Source organism: Sesamum indicum, linkage group LG10, assembly GCF_000512975.1.
Source record: "Sesamum indicum cultivar Zhongzhi No. 13 linkage group LG10, S_indicum_v1.0, whole genome shotgun sequence".
Classification (NCBI taxonomy): domain Eukaryota; kingdom Viridiplantae; phylum Streptophyta; class Magnoliopsida; order Lamiales; family Pedaliaceae; genus Sesamum; species Sesamum indicum.
Window position 1 is genome coordinate 1,507,698 of NC_026154.1, and position 21,129 is coordinate 1,528,826.

At 36.1% G+C, this 21,129-nt stretch overlaps 5 protein-coding genes across 6 annotated transcripts; 4 read left to right on the forward strand and 1 right to left on the reverse strand.

The window, feature by feature from the left end:
* On the forward strand, window positions 39-3,523 carry LOC105171535 (UDP-glucuronic acid decarboxylase 2). The gene is made up of 8 exons (XM_011092686.2): window positions 39-545; window positions 1,158-1,456; window positions 1,681-1,828; window positions 2,017-2,096; window positions 2,179-2,262; window positions 2,447-2,521; window positions 2,693-2,785; window positions 2,912-3,523. The coding sequence occupies exons 1-8, from the start codon at window positions 278-280 to the stop codon at window positions 3,128-3,130; spliced, it is 1,266 nt and encodes a 421-aa protein (XP_011090988.1). The 5' UTR covers window positions 39-277; the 3' UTR covers window positions 3,131-3,523.
* LOC105171536 (eukaryotic translation initiation factor 2 subunit gamma-like) lies at window positions 4,657-9,345 on the forward strand. Of its 2 annotated transcripts, none has more exons than XM_020697037.1 (9): window positions 4,657-4,745; window positions 6,299-6,490; window positions 6,645-6,706; window positions 6,951-7,063; window positions 7,141-7,243; window positions 7,470-7,697; window positions 7,773-7,991; window positions 8,248-8,508; window positions 8,710-9,345. In XM_020697037.1, exons 2-9 carry the CDS (start codon window positions 6,385-6,387, stop codon window positions 9,010-9,012), a joined length of 1,395 nt encoding a protein of 464 aa, XP_020552696.1. In that variant the 5' UTR covers window positions 4,657-4,745; window positions 6,299-6,384; the 3' UTR covers window positions 9,013-9,345. The 2 variants fall into 2 exon arrangements, with proteins under 2 accessions (XP_020552696.1, XP_011090989.1); XM_011092687.2 differs by having other exon boundaries at window positions 4,657-4,734.
* Window positions 9,896-11,077, forward strand: LOC105171537 (phylloplanin-like). Its single transcript, XM_011092688.2, has 2 exons — window positions 9,896-10,281; window positions 10,564-11,077. The coding sequence occupies exons 1-2, from the start codon at window positions 10,053-10,055 to the stop codon at window positions 10,854-10,856; spliced, it is 522 nt and encodes a 173-aa protein (XP_011090990.2). The 5' UTR covers window positions 9,896-10,052; the 3' UTR covers window positions 10,857-11,077.
* Window positions 11,183-12,483, forward strand: LOC105171538 (phylloplanin-like). Its single transcript, XM_011092689.2, has 2 exons — window positions 11,183-11,883; window positions 11,978-12,483. Exons 1-2 carry the CDS (start codon window positions 11,700-11,702, stop codon window positions 12,262-12,264), a joined length of 471 nt encoding a protein of 156 aa, XP_011090991.1. The 5' UTR covers window positions 11,183-11,699; the 3' UTR covers window positions 12,265-12,483.
* On the reverse strand, window positions 16,393-18,218 carry LOC105171540. Its single transcript, XM_011092690.2, has one exon. The coding sequence runs from the start codon at window positions 17,861-17,863 to the stop codon at window positions 16,637-16,639; it is 1,227 nt and encodes a 408-aa protein (XP_011090992.1). The 5' UTR covers window positions 17,864-18,218; the 3' UTR covers window positions 16,393-16,636.

The window sequence follows — 21,129 nt, forward strand, 5'->3', positions numbered from 1 at the left end:
ATCTATATTACTGCATGCACATGCATTTGTCATTAATCTCTCTCAGATTTTCTACCTGACTTGTCTTTCTTTCCAATTTCCAATTTCCAATTTCCATTCTTTTGCTTTTCCTTTTCCTTCCCCACACAATAAAATCCGCATCTCAAATCTTCATTCATTTATCTCATTCATAGCTTCTCTTCGCAGCTCTTTTACCTTCCAAGATTTTATCTTTTTTGGTTTTTTTTTGGCAGTGATCGGAGCACAAAAAAGAGAGAGAGCAAAACAAGAGGAAGAAATGGGCACTGATCAGCAGTTAAAACGGAGCTGCTTCAAGAAACATGAGAGGAGATTTTCTGTAACGTACCCTTTTCAGTACATTCTTGGAGAACAAAGATTTGTTTGTCTTCTGGTTGGAATCACCATTGCATGCGTGGTGTTCAATGTAATTCCTTCCCATTCTCTGCCGCAAAAGGGATTGATCTCTGCCTTTGATGATTCTTCTATTGCCGTTCGTCGTCGGGTTGGGTATGAATTGAATGGTGGATTTGGTCACCTCAGTGCAGGTATATCGTTTAGCAACAAGGATCTTGAATCCTGCAAATCGCATTTGCTCTCTCTGTGTGTTTTGTTTCCCCTCTAATTTCCGGGTTGTGATCTATCATGTCTATACAAGATTTTTGCTGTCAATATTGATTTTGCATAGAGGATGCTATGTAACAATTTTCCCTCTGTTTCCCTTCGTTCTGTTTAAGGTATTATGATGTCTTTTCTTTTCACTGTATTTATTTTATCGAAATTCTGTGCGAGGCAATGCTAAAAAGATTGGAATTTTGTGGATGTTGAATGTGCAAAATCTGGTTTTCTGTATATTAGCTTTGTTGAATAAATATTTACTAAACGTGATTACTGTTTTCATTCCATTCGGCTACTTCTCGCTTTCTTGAAACTATGTTTCTCTACTTCTATGATCTTTTTAGGCATGTACATATATGGAGATTATGAGAATGATATTTGCTCTCTGGGCTAGCCAAGAAAATGACACTAGCTCAATAATTTGGCGTGCGTAGTAGGTTACGTTAGTTAAAGTATGTGTAAAGTTTTCCTAAGAGATTGTCTTTTGCAGAATCACATTTCAAGTAAGTTTGTTGTTTTAACCAAATGCGAGCGCAATGCAGGTGGAAAGATTCCTTTGGGGTTGAAAAGCAAAAGTTTGAGGATTTTAGTCACAGGTGGAGCTGGTTTTGTAGGGAGCCATTTGGTGGACCGTCTGATAAATCGTGGTGACAGTGTGATTGTGATCGATAACTTCTTCACAGGACGGAAAGAGAATCTTTTTCACCATTTCGGAAACCCAAGGTTCGAGCTCATTCGACATGATGTAGTCGAACCCATTTTGCTAGAAGTCGATCAAATCTACCATTTGGCTTGCCCTGCATCTCCAGTACATTACAAGTTCAACCCTGTCAAGACAATTATATCCTTACTAACTTTGGTTCTTTGCTTGAATTTCTTACATTAGTCAGACAATCTTCATCTAGTGTTTCTGCAGTCTTACACTGAAATCTTGATAAGTCAGACAAATCTGTTCACTTATTCCTGGGGAGCATGAAATTTCACTAGTTTATTGTAAATGATAGTTCATGAGTGTTAAAGTGGACGTTCTTGGAAGACTCCTTGACTTTATTTTCTAGGGATCACAAGACAAATGTGATGGGAACATTGAACATGTTGGGCCTGGCTAAGAGGGTTGGTGCACGTTTTTTGCTTACTAGCACCAGTGAAGTGTATGGTGATCCCTTGCAGCATCCCCAAGCTGAAACTTATTGGGGCAACGTCAATCCCATTGGTGAGTCAGCTGAGAAACCTCAGAATTTTCAACATTACTATGAAACATTCATCTGAAGGCTTTTTGTCCTGATTACATATTTAGATAGATACTACTTGTCTCCAAGAACTGGATAAGTTAGCATCCAATTCAAATTTCTTATAGTAAGGAGAACAATTTTAGCTCAACCAGTTTCGACTTCTGAACAGGTGTTCGTAGTTGTTATGATGAGGGAAAGCGTACAGCTGAGACATTGACCATGGATTACCACAGAGGACTCAACCTTGAGGTTATAAGATCTTACCAGATAATCGATATCAATAAATATTATGTGCAATTCCTCACTTAGTATTTATGTAACTATTTTCCAGGTGAGGATTGCAAGAATTTTCAACACTTATGGACCACGTATGTGCATTGATGACGGGCGTGTCGTCAGCAATTTTGTTGCTCAGGTCTGTCCAAATGCTGCCATTTGTTTTCAGTAAGACTCGTTCATCTAATGATGTTTACTTAAAGAACAAAGGACTGGTAATGGGAGTTGCTGTTATTGTTGTTTCCCTGCTAGACGTAATTTCAACACGAAGTCCCCGTTTTCTGGCGAGTTCTATCTAGTAACGTTGTGATGAAATGTTGCAGGCCTTAAGGAAGGAGCCATTGACTGTTTATGGGGATGGAAAGCAAACTAGGAGCTTCCAATATGTATCTGATCTGGTAAAAGAGATACCTAGTTCCTGAAATCTCTTAATGTGCAGTTCATATCAGCAACATTGACAAAGTTTTGTGGCTGTATTATTATTCACTGTTTCAATTCATTTGTTGCATGATTTACTTGGCGATGAGTGAACAACACGAAATTTTCTTGCAACTTTGCACTATAAACAGGTCGAAGGTTTGATGCGACTGATGGAAGGGGATCACGTAGGCCCGTTCAATCTTGGGAACCCTGGTGAATTCACCATGCTTGAACTTGCTAAGGTACACTTTTTGCATCTTAATTTAGAACAAAAGGTCCACTTCCTGCTTAGGTTTCGGTTGCAAACAGCAAATGCTCTTATTTGATAAGGCTTTCTCAAGATAGTGGGAATATGTTTGACTGTACAGGTAGTACAAGACACAATTGATCCGAATGCACAGATAGAGTTCAGACCAAATACAGAGGATGATCCTCACAAGAGGAAACCGGACATCTCAAAGGCTCAGCGACTTCTTGGGTGGCAGCCAACTGTTTCCTTAAGGGAAGGGCTTCCTCGTATGGTCAACGACTTCAGACAACGTATATTTGGCGATGACAAGGATCTAACAGTCACATCCATTGTGTAGAGTTTTGATGTAAAAATCAAGCAGTTAAAAGAATAATGAAGCATCCATGTAGCCAAATTGTAATAGTATTTAGTTAAAAGAATAATGTTGAACAGGAAAAGAATGTGAGGCAAGAGAACTCTTAGTTTCAGCAGTTATGGAATGCTGTTCAGTTGTTCCATCAGCTGGTTTAGATGTCTTTAGATTTGAGGTTACTTTCGACGTTACATCCTTAGGATCTTTGTTTTTTTGGAGTCATTCAACAAAGATTCATCACACACAAGTTAGTTCAAGAATGCCATCTTTGGTCCTTGTCTGGTTTCTATCATAAGCTGGTGGGAACTATTTTATCTGCAAAACTACCCGTTGATCGATGATTTTAGGAAAAGGGGGCTATTTTGCCAAGGTTTTGTATTTGTGGTGTGTGCTGTGATAAGAAGAAAGCAAAAGAATTTCAAAAAATAAAACTTGCAGCAAAGAGAAAGGGAAAAGGAACATTTATGAAGTAAAATTTTGTTTACAATGTTTTGAGCTGAAAAGTGTTGGTACTTAAGTAACACTTTTCCACTTACTTTTTCAGTATGAATCTCTTTATCAGCTGAGAAATAGAATTGATTCTTTGCAACTTTATTCTCTTTATGGAAGTAATGGATATGCATATGCTCTTGCTCTCTAATTTCCTTACTATATTTGCTACAATATAATAAGAAATATGTACTTACTATACACTTAGATCAAACAACTTTTCACGCTCTTATAATTTATATCTTAAAAAAATAAAAATATTTATAAATATATGGAATTTAAAGAACAGCGTATATACATAATATTTTAGCAACATGGCTACATTATGATTTCTCTTAAATATTATGATAAATTACAACAGACTCTTTTTAAATTTGTCATAATTATAATTACCCTTTTATATTTTGAAATATTCCATAAAATTAATGACTGTCCAACAAATACCCCCACATAATAGGCCACTGTAAAAAGTATTCATTAAATGGTTGTTAATTACAAAAAAATATTTATAATTATGATGATTATTAAAAGAATCTTTTGTAATTTATCCTAAATAATTACTAGAGATATTTTGGTTAACAATGTATATGGTCAACCTCACAAACTTAAATGAATTATTTACAATTAGGAAGTTTATTTTCATGCTCATACTGCAAAGTAAAATGGAATATTGGTAAGCACTGTAATTCGTATTTTATTTATATTAAGGCCAATTTTTTTAACAAACTAAAAGTTGAAAATTATACAAATGTTTTGTATACTAATTTAAATATGGTATGTTTATAATGACATTTAAATACACAAGTATTTAATTTATATAAGTATTGTTTTCTACATTATTTATTTATATTTTATGTGTGTGGGAATGGACGAAAAGGTTCAAAAACTACAAAAAGAGTAGGCCAATTTGCAAGTCACCACTGCTACAAATTCAATAATTCCACTCCATAGGGGCACATAACCAATAACTTTAAAGATCAGGGGTCATTTTGTAAAAAACAAACAATTTATCAACACTAACTATCCCTAGCTTCGCCAAATTCCCCATTTCTCTCCACTCTGCTTCTGAAACGCTCTCCGACGGCTGCTCTAAGACAAAGGTCGCCCACCTGTCTGTCCTCTTCCCTCTCTTTACTATACGCATTCATCTTATTCTCCATCACTTTTATCAATTTTATTCTTGTTTTTCTCGCCTACTTTCACGTCTTCTTGAACGTTCCAGGTTTTTAGATAGTTGGGTTTGTGCGTTTGTGTGTGAGTTCTGGGTTTATCTTGGTTTCTGGAAGAGTTGTTTGGATATATTTCTGGCTTTCTATTCTTTTGTCTAAATTTTAGGTTGGAATCGTGGTATTGGGATGGGATTTGGAGATTAGGGTTTTAGGGAAAATGGATTCTGATCTTTATGCAGGATAGGTTTGTGTTTGTGCATGTAGTTTAATTTGGGAGATTCGGTATGGGAGTTAATGGAATGCAAAAGCTTAATCAACTAACTTCATTGAATAAATATTTTCTAGATGTGCATTTTCATTTGGTACTTATAATAAGTTAAATTATGTGTGACTTTCTGCTGCTGTAATTTTTTATTTTTTTATTTTTGTTGAGGTTCTTGGATATGGTTTGTTGTGTCTATGACTTTGGTTCTGTGTTGGTCTTGGTTTCTCTAGACTCCTAAAAGATATCAGTATTGTATTATACAGTTTGATTTAAAAAAGAAGTCATAGCTGGTCCTCCTTCATATTTGTGGGATTGTGGAGAATAGCATTTTAGGAGAATAGATTCTAATGTGTATGTAGTTGGAAGGCCGAAGGGGTGAATTTTCTTTTGAATGTGGATGAATTTGATTTGGAAGAGTGGGGTTGAAGGATTTGCTGAATGGCATAAAACTTATGACTAACTTGATACATTCTTTTCCTATAGTAGGACTAATCATATGGGATTCATTGGTAATTGGTCTGTATTGTGCTGAGGAACAACTGATTTATTCTTAGCATGTGCTGGGAAAGGCCTGATGTATTTTTAAGTGACGAATATGTCCTCAGTGGATTATATCTTGATTAATATGGTTTCTAAGTTGAATAGACAAAGGTCAGTTAATTTACTAGATCCACACAAGGAGTCCAAGCCAGGCCACAGTTGAAATGATACAAGAGTTCTGGTGGAATGTATTTTATGTCACCTCATTAGAATTAGTAGGTATTATGCTGTAATACCTACATATCATATTAGTATTGGATTATGGAATAAACAATAGGTATGGATTTTGCCTACCAAATTTGATAGATTTGTTCTGCCCTATGAGAGCGTTTGCTTTCAAAGTTTGATAAGAGAGTTACGTTGGAAGATTAAGTGATTTCATCATTGTATAGGACTCCTGCAATGTTACTTTCTGATCTTAGTTGCTCTTTCTTTATGTGATCAACAAAAAATAAGTTGGTTTCTGTTGGAATGCCCATTTCATTATTTACACCAATCAAGATGCTAACCGTCTTTCTTCTGAAGCCAAAATATCTGGTATTATTGAATTGATTTTGCCTTGAATTTCTTCAGTCGCTTTGTCCCCTTGAGGTTTTTTTACCAGATTATGTTTGCATACAGATGCAACTTTTATGGATGTAAGCAAACAGGGCTTGCCTTTGCAACTAATAATGATTACTTTTCTTGCAGGCTATTTCTGCTAGAGGCATTTTTTATCTGAGCCGAGATCTTGCAATTTGGAATTGAGTGAGACCAGCTTATCTAGAGCTGCCAAAATGTCTAGGAAAGGTTTGATGGAGCAGGACTTAAGCAAGCTGGATGTAACAAAACTACATCCACTTTCACCTGAGGTTATATCTCGGCAGGCCACAATAAACATTGGTGAGCTTGTATTAAGATTACTTCAACTGCCTGTTCCTGTGAATATTTCCCATGTTTCATGTTATCTGTATCTCAATAATTTGAATGTTAATTTGTTATCTGCCTGGAAAGGATTTCAATATGCTAGTTTCAATGCCTTCTTTTGCTTCCTCAGGCACCATTGGTCATGTGGCTCATGGGAAGTCAACAGTTGTGAAGGCCATATCTGGTGTCCAGGTATTTCACTCATTCTGTTATTATTGGGACACACCACTATGTCTCTCTAAGAAGCAATGTTGAAACTTCAATAAAATCTCTGTGAATCTGATTAGTGCATTTTACTAAGTCTTCCATTAATTAGCAGTAGATGTAGAGATACAAATTGGTGAGTACTTTGTATTTGGGTGCTTTAATGAGCTCTGAACCTTGATAACTGTTCTCCTTTTGCACTGGAAGTTCTTATCATCTGATTTGCCTGCAGACTGTTCGCTTCAAAAATGAACTGGAACGTAATATCACCATCAAGCTTGGATATGCCAATGCGAAGATATACAAGTGCGAAGACGATCGATGTCCTCGGCCCATGTGCTACAAGTAAGCAATGACCATGTGGATTGTGGTAATTCATGTGCTTTCTTTCTTGGTTCTTATTATATGTTCCTTCTTTTCAGGGCATATGGAAGTGGAAAAGAGGATAGTCCAATGTGTGATGTGCCGGGGTTTGAGAACTATAAGATGAAATTGCTTAGACACGTGTCTTTTGTTGATTGCCCGGTAAGGCTTCGTGTTGCTATGGTTTAGCATTTGGCATTGTATTCCATTGTAGATAACTTTTAGAAGAATGCTATCTGAATATTGAATTGGTGTGGGGGCTGTTCTTTCGGTTCCTATGTTGTTGCTCTGTGTGCTTCTTAAGATTATTTGTGGTCCAATCTTTTCAGTAGGCTCCACTCTATTGTGTTCATAATAAGCTGTTCTTTAACGTCACTATTTCCCACAGGGACATGATATTCTCATGGCTACTATGCTTAACGGGGCTGCAATTATGGATGGAGCTTTACTTCTTATAGCTGCAAATGAGAGCTGCCCTCAACCCCAGACATCAGAGCATTTAGCTGCTGTTGAAATTATGCGTCTCCAACATATCATAATACTTCAGAATAAAGTTGATCTTGTTCAGGAAAATGTTGCCATCAACCAGCATGAAGCCATTCAGAAATTTATTGAGGTCGGTCAGTGATCTGATGCAACTGGATTGTATTTATATCCGTATTTAATAATCTCTTCCGAACTGTTTCCACAGGGAACTGTCGCAGATGGTGCACCAGTGGTACCGATTTCTGCCCAGCTGAAGTACAATATTGATGTTGTATGTGAATATATTGTGAAGAAAATCCCTATCCCAGAAAGGAACTTCATCTCACCCCCAAATATGATTGTAATAAGGTCTTTTGATGTCAATAAGCCTGGGTCTGAAGTTGATGAAATCAAAGGTGGTGTTGCTGGTGGAAGTATCCTGAAGGTAGATTTCGTATATGTAATAACTAAATTTGTTTGCCTCACACCCCCTTTTTTTTCCCAAGTAACTTGTTAAGTATTAACTTATTTCAGCTACCATATATGACGCTGAAAAGCCTGAAACTGGTTTTCTACTGGGGTTGAGTTATCCAAGTCCATTTTCATTATTTTTTCCCTTTTATCTCTACTCCAATGTAGCCACATGCAACTTAGTCTGCCACTGGTAGCAATGTTAAATAGCTATTGCATCATTCTTGCAGGGTGTTCTGAAGGTAAATCAATATATTGAGGTTCGTCCTGGTATTGTCGTCAAGGACGAAAATGACAACATCAAGTGCACGCCTATATACTCCAGGATAGTTTCCTTGTATGCTGAGCAAAATGAGTTACAATTTGCTGTGCCTGGAGGCCTTATTGGAGTAGGAACGACAATGGACCCCACACTTACACGAGCTGATAGGTTGGTGGGCCAGGTTCTTGGAGAAGTTGGTTCACTCCCTGAAGTCTATGTTGAACTAGAGGTAAGCTTTTTGCTGCTAGAACATGGTTTCAAGGCGTTGTCGAGTTACGTGTCTGATTAAGTTTGTGATGGGCAATATTGTTGTGTATAATGCAAATGTTCTTTTTATGAGGGCATTTGAAAATTGAACATAAGTGATTCTGTTACATTTTCATTCAAATTCTTTATTGTTTCTTGTTAAACATGCCTTGTTTTACTGCAGGTTAATTTCTTTTTGCTGCGGCGGCTGCTTGGTGTTAGGACAAAGGACACAGAAAGGCAGGGTAAGGTCTCAAAGCTGGCCAAGGGAGAGATCCTCATGTTGAACATAGGATCTATGTCAACAGGGGCTCGTGTTGTTGCTGTCAAGAATGTTTTTGCAAAACTGCAGCTTACATCCCCTGTGTGCACCAGCAAAGGAGAAAAAATTGCACTGAGCCGCAGAATTGATAGGCACTGGCGTCTGATTGGCTGGGGTCAAATTCAAGCTGGTATTACTCTTGATGTTCCACCCTGTCCAATCTAAGTGAATTATTGAATTACACATCGACGGGAAAAAAGTAAACAAACACCACAAAACTAGGGACTGAGATGTGGGAGGGCAGAGAAATGCTCGGAACAATTTTTGTTCGATGGAGGAGAAAACATTATTTGGAGTTTTGGATACTTTTATTATTTCTGATGATATTTGTCATTGCCTTTTCCTTTTGGAGTTTTCTCCATATTGTTGGGTTAATGTGGCGTGAGCCCATTTTGGATGTTGAGTTGTTAACTAGAGGTATGTGCTTGTGCAATATTCCTTTGAGCAAGTTCTCCAGTGTGCTTTAAGAGAGGTCTGGATGGAAATCCCCAGAGAAAACTAAAGTTGGCACCCTTTCAGTTAATTTAAGTCTTACATATGAACCAAAGTTGGACATGTCAGTAATTCAGAGACTGAGACGGTTGACCTTACATATGAACTTATTTAGAATTGTTGCTGTGAAAAACTTTTCCTACTTAAAATTGTGCCCGGCAGTCGGTAACAGATCCGGCGGATGGTCATCAAGCGAATTGGCCTAACTACAATCATCAAGTGAAATTCTCAGCTCATGTTCAGTAAAGTGAATTGGCCTAACCACAATTATGACCAGAATGCTATCTAGAAACTAGAGTGAAGAAAATGAAATCTAAATGGCAAAACGGGTGGCAGTAGCTGCCTAGCTCTAAAATACACCTTGTTTGTCCTAAAACTCATTAAATGTCATCAGCCCACCATCCTACTTTTGAGGTAGTTTGTATGATCAGATATTCCGTGAAGAACACGTATGCTTCTCTGCACATTGTGGCTGAAATTCCACAAGAATGCACATTAACAAGAACATCACGACTGATTTTGAATTTGTTGACTTGCATTCCTGATCATAGACGGCATTGCAGCCCTTTCTATCGACCTCGTTACCAACACATCGGTGGTGATGAGTATTGGCTAGCTCCGTTCCTACATCTAAGTTCCGATAGAGTTATCTAACCTAAGAAATGCTTTGTCTTATCCTATAAATTATGCTATAAGCATCAAAGTTATGTCCCATGAACACAAATTCATTATCTGGTGGTGGTATCTGTATCTGTATGGCTTTGAAATCCCTTGTTCTGGTTAGTCTTTTAGTCGCTGCTGTTGCAGCTCCAATGGCCCAGGCACAAATTGCAGAAAGTACGCAGGGTCCTACGTTGGGGCTAGTGCACGTTGATGTTACCCTATATTGCACTCCTGATGGGAACATTGGTCCTTTGGGCGAGGCCACACCCCCTTTTCCTAGTACGTACTTAAAATCCTTAGGATTATCATGCACGATTGGACGAGTCCATTCACACAGTTGGGATTTGAATCTCCGATAAAACTTTGCACATTTCTTGATTACTATGTTAAAAATATTCAAATTTAGTTTTTCAATTATGCTCAATTTTCGTGAATTTCAAATCGTCCAATCCAAACAGCTATTCAAGTCTTTTCATGTATAAGATTGTTGAGTCTCGACTCATCTTACATTCCTATTAATGTAAAAATGATGCATGGAAACTTGCCTTAATGTTTATGCAGATGCTATGGTGCTATTGCAATGTGGAGACGGAACTATAGTTGCTACTGCTACGACCAATAGCTTCGGAATCGCCTACTTACATTCAGATCCCATGCCTCTTTTTCCCTTCTTCTCACAACTGGAATCCGACTGCAAGCTCATCGTTAACACGACCCTGTCTACCTGCGACTCCAGCCTACCATCCACCGGTTGCCTCCAGTCAGCTCTAACGTTCATCGAAACCGTTGCCCTCGGAACTTTCAGTGTTACCAGCTTTAAGCCTACTGGTTTCACTTTTAATCCTATACTCTAGTGGTGCATGGTAAGTGCAACACAAGATCAATAAAATAACTGCAATGAGAATAACTTCTGTATTACGGCTCTTCTATTGTAATTTAGTATTCGATTTGAATATTTTATATTAACACATGCACGATTGCACGTTAAACGTATACCATATGGAGTCATATACAGTTACTGAACGTGTATATCTGATGGTATATAAAATGAGAAAACAAGAAGTTCAAAGATACATTGTTATTTTCAAGACTCCAACCGCAAGTGGTACGTATAATTACACGTAATTTTGGGGCTGTCAGTGTAACTTGATCCAGAGCTAAATGAATGAAATCTTTGAATATGCAGACTATAACAAAATCTCAGTACATGTCAATATTCAACTCTACACTGTGCTAAAGAAAATGAACTGATGAAGAGATTGGGGGAGGAAAAATCGTGTGGTTACCATTGTTTTTAATCTAGTTGCAGTTATATGGACCATTTATACAGCTGAATAGAGGAGAAATACAAGAAGTAGCTCTCAAATGTGGGTAAAAATTCCAAAAGCTTCCCCTAAATGGATGGACCTCTACTAGGGTTGGCTTATAGGGGAAAGCCCACAAAACTGGCTTCTATGGTGATCATCGTCTTGAGATACAAACCGGATTCCTGACTTATTCTAAGGATGAAAACAGATGATAAAACGAACTTACAACTTGCCTTACTGATGAGGGCTGACAAGTTAGCACGCGTGCAGAAGGGTGGTGATCACGATGACTAGACCACCTTGTTTCCTAAGCCTTCTTCTTTCCTCTATAAATAGACGTACAGTCGACAGCAAGTTCTGCAAACCAAATCAACTGCAGAAGTAGCTGAGATGGCCTTAAAATCTCTTCTTCTGTTCAGCCTCTTGATTGCTAGCATTGCAGTGCCACTGGCTGAAGCACAACTTGGGGGGATTCTTGGCCCTCTTTTAGGCCTGTTGAGGATCCAAGGCATTCTATACTGCACTCCTAATGGAAACATCAGTGTCAATGCCACAACCACACCTGTTTTCCCTAGTAAGTTGCATAGAAAATCACACACAAAAAATAGTTAAAATGTTATTCATATGTTGCAAATTTGAACTGAATGAAAATTGACATTTTTCTGCAGATGCTCTGGTGCAGCTACAGTGTGGTGGAAATGTGGTCTCAACTGCAACAACAAACGGCTCTGGACTATTTTCTATACTTTTGGACCCTGTGAACTTCCTCCTCTCGACACTTGTTTCCGGGTGCAAGCTTGTTGTTAACACGCCACTGGCATCTTGCAATGCCAGTTTGCCATCAGTCGGTGGGCTGGTCTCAAACTTGCAGTTCATCGGGAATACTGTGGCAGGGCTCTTAAACATTGGCAACCTGATTCCTACTGGCTTTCAGTTCAATGCTAATGTGAACTAATGGCACATTGGCATAATTCAATAATCATCGTAGCATGTTATGTACCTTCCACCATATATGTGTGTTGATCAATAAGTGACTGCTCACTAGACTAAGATTTATTTCTTGTTAGGTTGTTATTGTTTTTGCAAGTTTCATTTGTGTGTCCAAGTTATGAAAGTGTAGCATGAATTCTTGATTGAAGTGTATTGAAAGATGACAACTTGGTTTCCGTCCTAACATCCTTCATATACACACAAGTACCTCCTTTTGCGAGTAAAAGTCGTTTGTGCTTATGCAGGGGGTTAGGCATAAACGTGTCCAGATGATTCTTAATCAAGAACTCAACTACTCTCATACAATAATAAATATATGCAAATTAAGCTATCTAATTACAAGCTTTGGGAGCTTTCTTACACAGGACAGTGGTGGTATGACTTTGGACCCTCATTCATCATCTACGTAAAAGACCTGAAAGTGAAAGTTGGAAAGAATTTTAATAGGGCCAAAAGAAGCGTGCCCCGGAAACTTGGGAGTAAAGTAGAGTTGCTACTAAAGTGAAGCCCACAGATGGCAACTCTCTCTCCTATACCAAATCATGCAAGCTCTTCTTCCTTAATAAGCCAAAAATATCTCAAATCAATTTTCAAAGTATCCAAATTCTAGGGATTAATATTATAATCAAGACGTAATATAGTTATAGCTGTGACGCCCCCGTTCCATCAGTCTTTCGCGCCTTCCAACTAGGAAGACGCTCTCTCCTTCGATTTAACCGTTCCTACCTGCCCACTAGGCAGTCAGTCTCTGTCCGCTACACTGGCTTCGAGCGTTCGTGCCTTCGGCAGCTCACTCCATTTCCAACTCATATTGGGGAGAGAAGCACCTTACTTTCACGAGAAAAAATTTTAAGATAAATAGTAATAAATATTGTCAGTGTTTGAGAACAAAACGTTAAAAATGAAAAAAATATTACCAATGAGTTGTAGAAGTTGGTAGAAAGTTATTCATAATTGTTCACTTAAATCAACTTAATTTAAACAATTTAAAAAAACTTATGAAAGCTAAAGATTATTGTATAAGTGTTCTTAGTTTTAAAATATGTTAGGAGAGGCTATGCTGCAGCTCCACAAAGTGGGCTGGGGAAGCCGGCCCTGATATAGAGAACCCAATAGTTGTTGACATGTTTAGGCCCAAATTTGAATTATATGTGGGCCAAGGACCCCATAACTGACAGCATTCTTAGATTTATACAGTTCAGCCCGCTGAAATGGCCCAAAATGTTAAATCAGATTAACAACACAACCCTTAGGGTGTAAACGAGTCTCGACCTTGGCAAAAATATTCTAGCTTGAGCTCGAATTTTTTTTAATTAGATTATTTAAAACATTAATAATTAATATAAAATAAAATATACTATAAACTTACTAACTTGTTGATTAAACTTATTTTGTATAGAGGCTATTTATAAGAATAAAACTACCATATTTTATCATTAGCTAAACTAAAAAGATGTTATATTACTCTATTTATAAGAATAAAACTACCATATTTTATCATTAGCTAAACTAAAAAGATGTTATATTACTTAATAATTATAATATATGAGTTAAATATATAATTTAAATTAAAAAATATAAAAAAAATTGAAAAAAAATCGCGAGCCAGAACAGAGTATTTTGGGCTCGAGGTCGAACTTGAGTCGAGTTGCAAATCGAGCTTACTCGTCTGCCACCGCTAGATGCGCTTATCAACTTTTTGTTGAAAATAATATTTTTAGTTTAAAAATTATGATTTAACTGTTTAAACTGGATGAACTTAAACAAAAAGTTATAAACAACATATTAGTTTGTAAACATTAAATTGTTTTCCCAAATACTCTAACTTCAATTCTGTTTCCATTTTCACTTTTATTTTTGAACAGTCAACTTTCACTGCAACTGAATACAGTCTTGCAAAATTTATAGTTTAGCCCACCAAATCTGGATATAGTGATGTGTGCATGGCTTGAAATGAAAGTTCCGCAATTTTGTTCAAATAATTTAAAAGAGGAATGAAGCAATGAAGGTTGAAATAATAATTAGTGAAGTGAAGTCTGATTCTGACAGTGGGAAGAGTGAGAGCATGTGCACACTTTGGTCATTTTAATGTGGGAGGGACAAGCAAGTACTGATGCAATTGTGATAATGCTCTTCCAAAACTATCTTCACATAAATGAACTTTTGTACATACTGTTAAATTTCAGACAAAATAATTCAGTGTCACGGCCCAAAACCTTTTACTAAGAATGTCAATTAAATAGTGTAGATGGAGGCATTCAATTTTTTCCTTTAGTTAAATCTTGGGTGCATTAAACTACCACCACCACCCACTTGAGTGCCATGAGTGCCAACTTCACTTGAAATGTTAAAGTTGCGACTTTATGTTGATGTATTATGAAATTGATAGTGATCTATTCACAATACTTGATTCAAAAGAACTGAACTAAACATTCTTAATGTGTTGATGGAACTACAATGAAACTTGACATACCTGCTTCGAGATTCAAATACTTGTCTTAAGATTGATCACTCTTGTTAAGGTGGAAGGAAATCATGTACTCATAGATAAGATGAAGTGTTGTGTGGGTGGCCTAATGGCCAACAAATCACCCTTTTTCACTTTTTCACAATACAAAATTCCAAGAAGAAAAGAGCCTTAAAAGGTTGAGGAGGCCCTGAGGGGTGAGGGCCCCTACACATAAAATATCTAGCTAAGTGCCCACTTCATGTAAATGGTCATATCTGTGTTTTGTGGGTTCCAAAAGGTGTATAAAAGGATCCCATTGGTATGATCATCTGCTGCCATCCATGGAGTTTTCTCAGCACAGTCTTTTCTTGCATGTCTTTTTGCATTCATGTCCTGCTATCCCTCACCCTCACAAGTCTCCATCTCTCTTCTGTTTTCTGCACTTCTGTGTCTTCTCAATTATAAAGGTTCATTATGTGTGTCTGTGTGTGTAGATATGTAATCTTTTCTGCTAAAAGATGAATTATTTGTTATCATCTAATGGAACCATCAAGAATACTATTAGAGAGCCGATACACAAGAACTATGAATAACACATTGGTCGGACTTTGGGGATCTACACATACTAGAATCAAAGAAAAGGGACATGAACGTTTCCATAAAGATAATGTGTGTTCACTAAAATGAATACTTGAATCCCTGAATGCATGGAACACTAGAATAACCCTTCTCATGTAATTCTAGGATATAGATAGGGAATAAAACATACGATTTTCCAAATATTACACGAGAAAAATGGTAGCAAAAACATCCATCCATCCAAAAATTACGCAAAAAATATCAGTGATGTGATGACTCAAAAACGTCCAGCCCATCCGAAAATTATACAAAAAAGATCAGTGATGTGATGTCGTCACCGATTCTTTGAGCACTTCTTTTTGCTGTAGTCTTTTACTTGTCTATGTATTTAGTGTGTGTGTGTGTGTGTGTGTGTTAAGGAACAACTAAGCTTAGGCAGTGGTAGATAAGCTTGGATTCCATCTGAGAGTGTATTAAGACCTTTAAAATGTGTCTTCATCTACCAAACATGTGCAACACTTTGACCCTTAAACTTGATGGAGAGTCCTTTTCCTGCCTTTGTTTCACAATGATTAGACAAAGGCAACGGGTCCTTGCACATGCTCAGCTAGTGACATGTGAGTCTACCTTTATTTTAACTTTTGGCCATCTCAATTGGCAGCACACAAACTAGAGGGCCTCCTGGCTGGAGACATCAACTAGATCTAAGTCCCAAATCCATCAGCAATCGATCTTTTTGCAAGAAAAGTTACTACAAGCCATGCATAAAGTGAGCAATCATATCAACAATCTTCAGTACAAATGCTCTTAATTTGCAAATGCAAACCTTCTCAGTTTTTATGATAAACACTTCCAGATTGCTTCAAAAAAAAAATTATCATCAAATCATAAGTATTATCTGGAAATCACACAAACACAGAGAAAATCTTGTAGATCAGATCCAAGACAGTGTATGAAGGAGCATTACTAAAGCAGGCAGGGCGGGGCCAGTAATCATGGAAAGTTTCCATATGGATCATATCCATTTATTTCTCAATCTTTCATAAATCCCATACCGACATCACATTGATATACAAAGATGACTTCAATACAATTCAGATTCTCATACAAATTCTAGTAACAGAAAACTAATTGAAACTACAATAAATAAATTAACATTAACATCAAAAGTGCATCAAGAATGATTGAGCAGAGCCAAACATGGATGAACAGAGTAACAAGCACGTGAAACATCAAACCAAGAATGTGAAAATGTATAATAATAGTATCAGCCAATTTACTTGGAATATCTAAAGATCTTCTTTCTTCTTCAGCCACTGACAGCCAACAAGGAAGGAATTGCAGCCAAGTTTGGCGTAACATTCTTGTTGGAAGCAGCGTCCCGTTTCCCAGCAGAAGGCTTACTAAAAGCTCTCATAGGACTTGCAAGTGCCCAACCCCAGCTTCTGCTCCTCCCATGAGAAACATGCCTCACTGATGAAATTGATTTCCCATTCACATTACTATCCTCAGCTGAAGATGAAACCCAATAAGAAGAAGATGATGAAGAAGATGATGACGACGTTATCATAAATCCACTGAAAATCCCACCACATTTTACTCTTTCTTTAATGCAATCCTGCCCATTATTGCCACTATTTCCACCATTCCTTTGAACTGAGTGCAGTCTAGGCTTCCCTTCCCTCTGGGACTCCACTCTGCGGAGAGTACAATCCCCGAAGCCAGTTGAGATCCTCTCAAAGAAGTCTCCTGAAAAGCTCCTGCTCCCACAACCAACAGATCTGGATCTTGACACCTTCCTGTCAAATGCAGCCTGATCAGGGCTTCCATTCTCACCCACCACCACAAAATCTTCCCTTTTCTTCTCCCTTGATCTAATTGCACCACCAACACCATTCACAGATGATGATGCCACAGTACTACTCACAGTACTAGGTGTGGCTGATGCCAACTTCAAAGCTTTCAAGTGCTTATCACTTTTCTTAGAAGTAGAGTGCTTCGACGTGTAAAGAAATGACCAGAACCCTCTTCTGTGAGGACTATAATCTTCATCCAGGAAATGGATGCCTCTTCTTGGGGTTGCAGTAGACTTGCTTCTCTTGAAAACAATGCTGCTGGAGTCTGAACTCGCCATCGCCATCGCCACTCCATCCTTCTTTTTCTTCTTCTTGTGTGTCAAAACAAAAGGCAATCTTGATCGCCTTGTGTAAAGCCCGTGATAGTTACAGTCATTGCCTCCACTCTGAGAGTTGACAGACGAAGAAGCAAGGTGGCGGACCTGAAGGACCGTGCCGACAGTGGCGGCTCCGCCGGATGAGGTGGTATTGCTACCACCAAAATCAGATCTAAAAGAAGGAGAAGAAGACGAGGAAGAAGAAGGGAAAACAGCCACAGGAAATGAGGAAGAAACAAGCTTTCCGAGCTTCTCTTGAAGACAAAAAGCGCAGATCCCACCGGGGGTGCTGTTTTTGTATGGATGGTTTATACATTGCATGTTGCCGTCCCCCATATCTTCATGCACAACTTCCATCACCATTTTAAGTTCAAAATCTTGAAGAAAGATTTCACTTTACTCCAAAATCTTGCGACCCAGGTGAAAATATAGACAATCTTGGTATCTGGGGTTCCGAGTTTCCTCTTATATATGGCATAAAACTCTTGAAAACTACAGCTTCTACGCAAGAAAATGGCTTAACAAAGAAAAAAAACTCTCACACTCAAGGGGGTAGAAAAGGGGAGAGAGAGAGAGAGAGAGAGAGAGAAGGTGGTCAAACGTGGTAAGGTGTGTTGATGAATGTTAAAAAGAAAATCGGCATTGAAGTAAGTGGGGAATGGAGAGTGAGGAGGAGAGTCCCCAGGAGCACGTGGAAACCAGCCAAGTTTCTGTAATTAAAATTGACAAACGAATAAGACAACCAAAACCCTAATTTTTCCTGAGCGGCAATCCTGTGGGCCATGTTTGGGGCGCCAAAAAGATGAACACGGAATGGAATTGCTAGTGTACTTGCATATGGCCCCTCCTTACAATTTGGAGAAGGGAAAGTAAGGTTAGAGTACGAGTTTATAAGTCTCTTAAAATATTTTATAAGATATTTTTAAATTTTTAAAAATTATTTAGCATTTTATTTTTGCAAGAATTTATATTTCCCTCTTCATAGGTTTGGCGCATTTACACACAAATTTCTTATGATTTAAAAAATTACATCTAGCATCCCTAAAATTTGCTACAAAAAAAAAATTGAAAATTGATGTTTATTTTATTATATGTCAGTAATAAGTCAATCGATGGTAATTTTTTTTTGTTAATATTCCCAAATTCGATGAATTTTGATTAACGAATGGACTATTTGATCGACAGAAACAAATTTCAAAAGTACTAAATATAATTTTCAAATCACAGGAGATTTACGTGTAATTACACTAAATCTTAAAAAGAATAGCGTGTTTATCCCTAAATTTTAAGATAAATATTTTAAATTTTATGAATTCTTTAGAAAATTATTTTCACCGAATTTCTTATTTTTAAAATATCTTATAAATTCTTTAATCTTAATTTAATATACTAAATTTCAAATATACTTTACTACTTAAAAAAGTGATATAATATTAATTATACTTATTACATTATTTATTATATAATATTTTGTATGCGGCACATCAACTATCCTTATTATATTTTTATCTCATAACCATCCATATATTAGAAAAATAAATAATATCTACTCCAATTTCTCATAAAATTCTTCAACCAAACACGCCCAAGAAGTCTTGCGGATACACAACAAAGAATCTCTGGCCGACACGTTTCACATAAAGAGAGGGAGGACCTCTTTAATTAACTAACGATTACTACGCTTTTAAATCTCTGAAATATATCTAAAATCGCATTCAATGTACATCTTTAGAGTCGATAGTGTATATGTACTTCTTTTACGTCATATGAAGTGCTAATATCCCACGATGCATAAAAGGTTGCATACCCATGTATTTTCTATAAAATAGTATAAAATTCACCTATATTAATTTTTTAGGCGAAAAATCTCGTATGTTATTTAAAATACAGTAAAAAAATGCATAAATGAGCATCATTTTTGGCATTTTAGGGTTATTTTATCTATACAAATGTTCATTTTACCCCTCTTTTTGACATGCAAATATATTTTAATAAATAATACAACATTGATTTTTTTAAATTATTATGTAATTGAAATATATTTTAATAAATTATATTATTTATAGAATATATTAATTAAATACCTAAAAATATATGAAATTTTAAAAATATTATATATATATATTGTATTATATATAATGTATATATATGTTACATATATAATTGTATATGTAATCATGTATATATACAATGATGTGTATATAAAAATAAAAAACATATTCATATTATTTTAAATTTGAACTGTTATTTTTTAATTATTGAAGATAAAGGTTTATCGTAACAAAAGTATAAACGGGTAATTTAACAAAAATTTCAACACTATTAAACCTAATTAACGAAATGGGACAATGTACATAATTTTTAAAGGCATAAGAGACTTTTTATCTATTTTTTTTAACACATACTTTCAAAATAAAAAGCTGATTTTATGCAATTTACCCTACATAAGAGAAATACAAAAGAATCCAATGTATTATATTAGGACATACATGTTACTTTGTTACCATAAATTGAACACATCTTTGTAGTCTAATTCATAATTAGCTGTTACATAGAATAAAGTGATCTTAACTTGGGAAACATGTGTAAGTGTCCGGTTCTAACAAAGGGAACCATCTTTCCTCAAACTAATTTACTTATGTAGTTGTCTTTATTGCTTGTTAGTTGTAATATCCTTATTTTGGTTTTATCAAATACTATAATATTCCAAAACACATTGAAAAATGTCATTATAGTTAGATCTTGATTTTTTATCACATAGACCTACTATTTATGTTTGAATCGTTATCAAGTTGTCTAGTGAAACTAAACGTATGTATCATGATTCTCATATAATTAGATCTTAATTTTTTATAATAATAAACTAAGTTAGTTATACATATCTCAACACACATAACGCATGGATTTATAGAGTGTCACTCGTAATTCTCCATTTAATTTATTTATAGATTTGAAAATACACTAACTAGGGTACACTATTCTTGCCACTACTTGGCATGTAAACACCAGCAAGACTCTCTACACATGTACACATATATATAATAATAGGATAATAGTGATGGTGTGTCATTCGCTGATTCAACAGTTAAACAACCTTAATATTCACACATCAACATATGGTCCCGCGTTTGTCTTTTCATTAATTAAGTAATAATTAGTTGGGGTTAGTGTGAGGTTAGTGTTCCTCCACACACGCCTCCTTACATGGATCACTGATTCAATAGAGCGATAGAAGCAAGTTAGAAATCGAAATTTGACCAACTTGGCATAACATAAATATCACACAAACACCCTCTAAGTCCCAAATGTACAATAAAAGCAAAAATTACACACGCAAAAAAAAAAAAAAAAGGTTGGAATTGGATTCTGTACAAAAATAATTTAATGTTTATAATTTTATCAATAAATTGCATAAATTCATATAAAATTATTTTATTTTTTTAGGTTAAATTAATTTACTTTAAATAATTTAAAAGTAGAACTTGCAGATAAAAAATATTCTTTTTAGTAATAAATTGACCAACATTTATTTTAAATTATTACATAAGTCCAATAAAAAGAATTGGTACAATTTGTTTATAGTATTGAATATTTAAACTCTAAAAATATCACTAGTTGATTTTTATAAT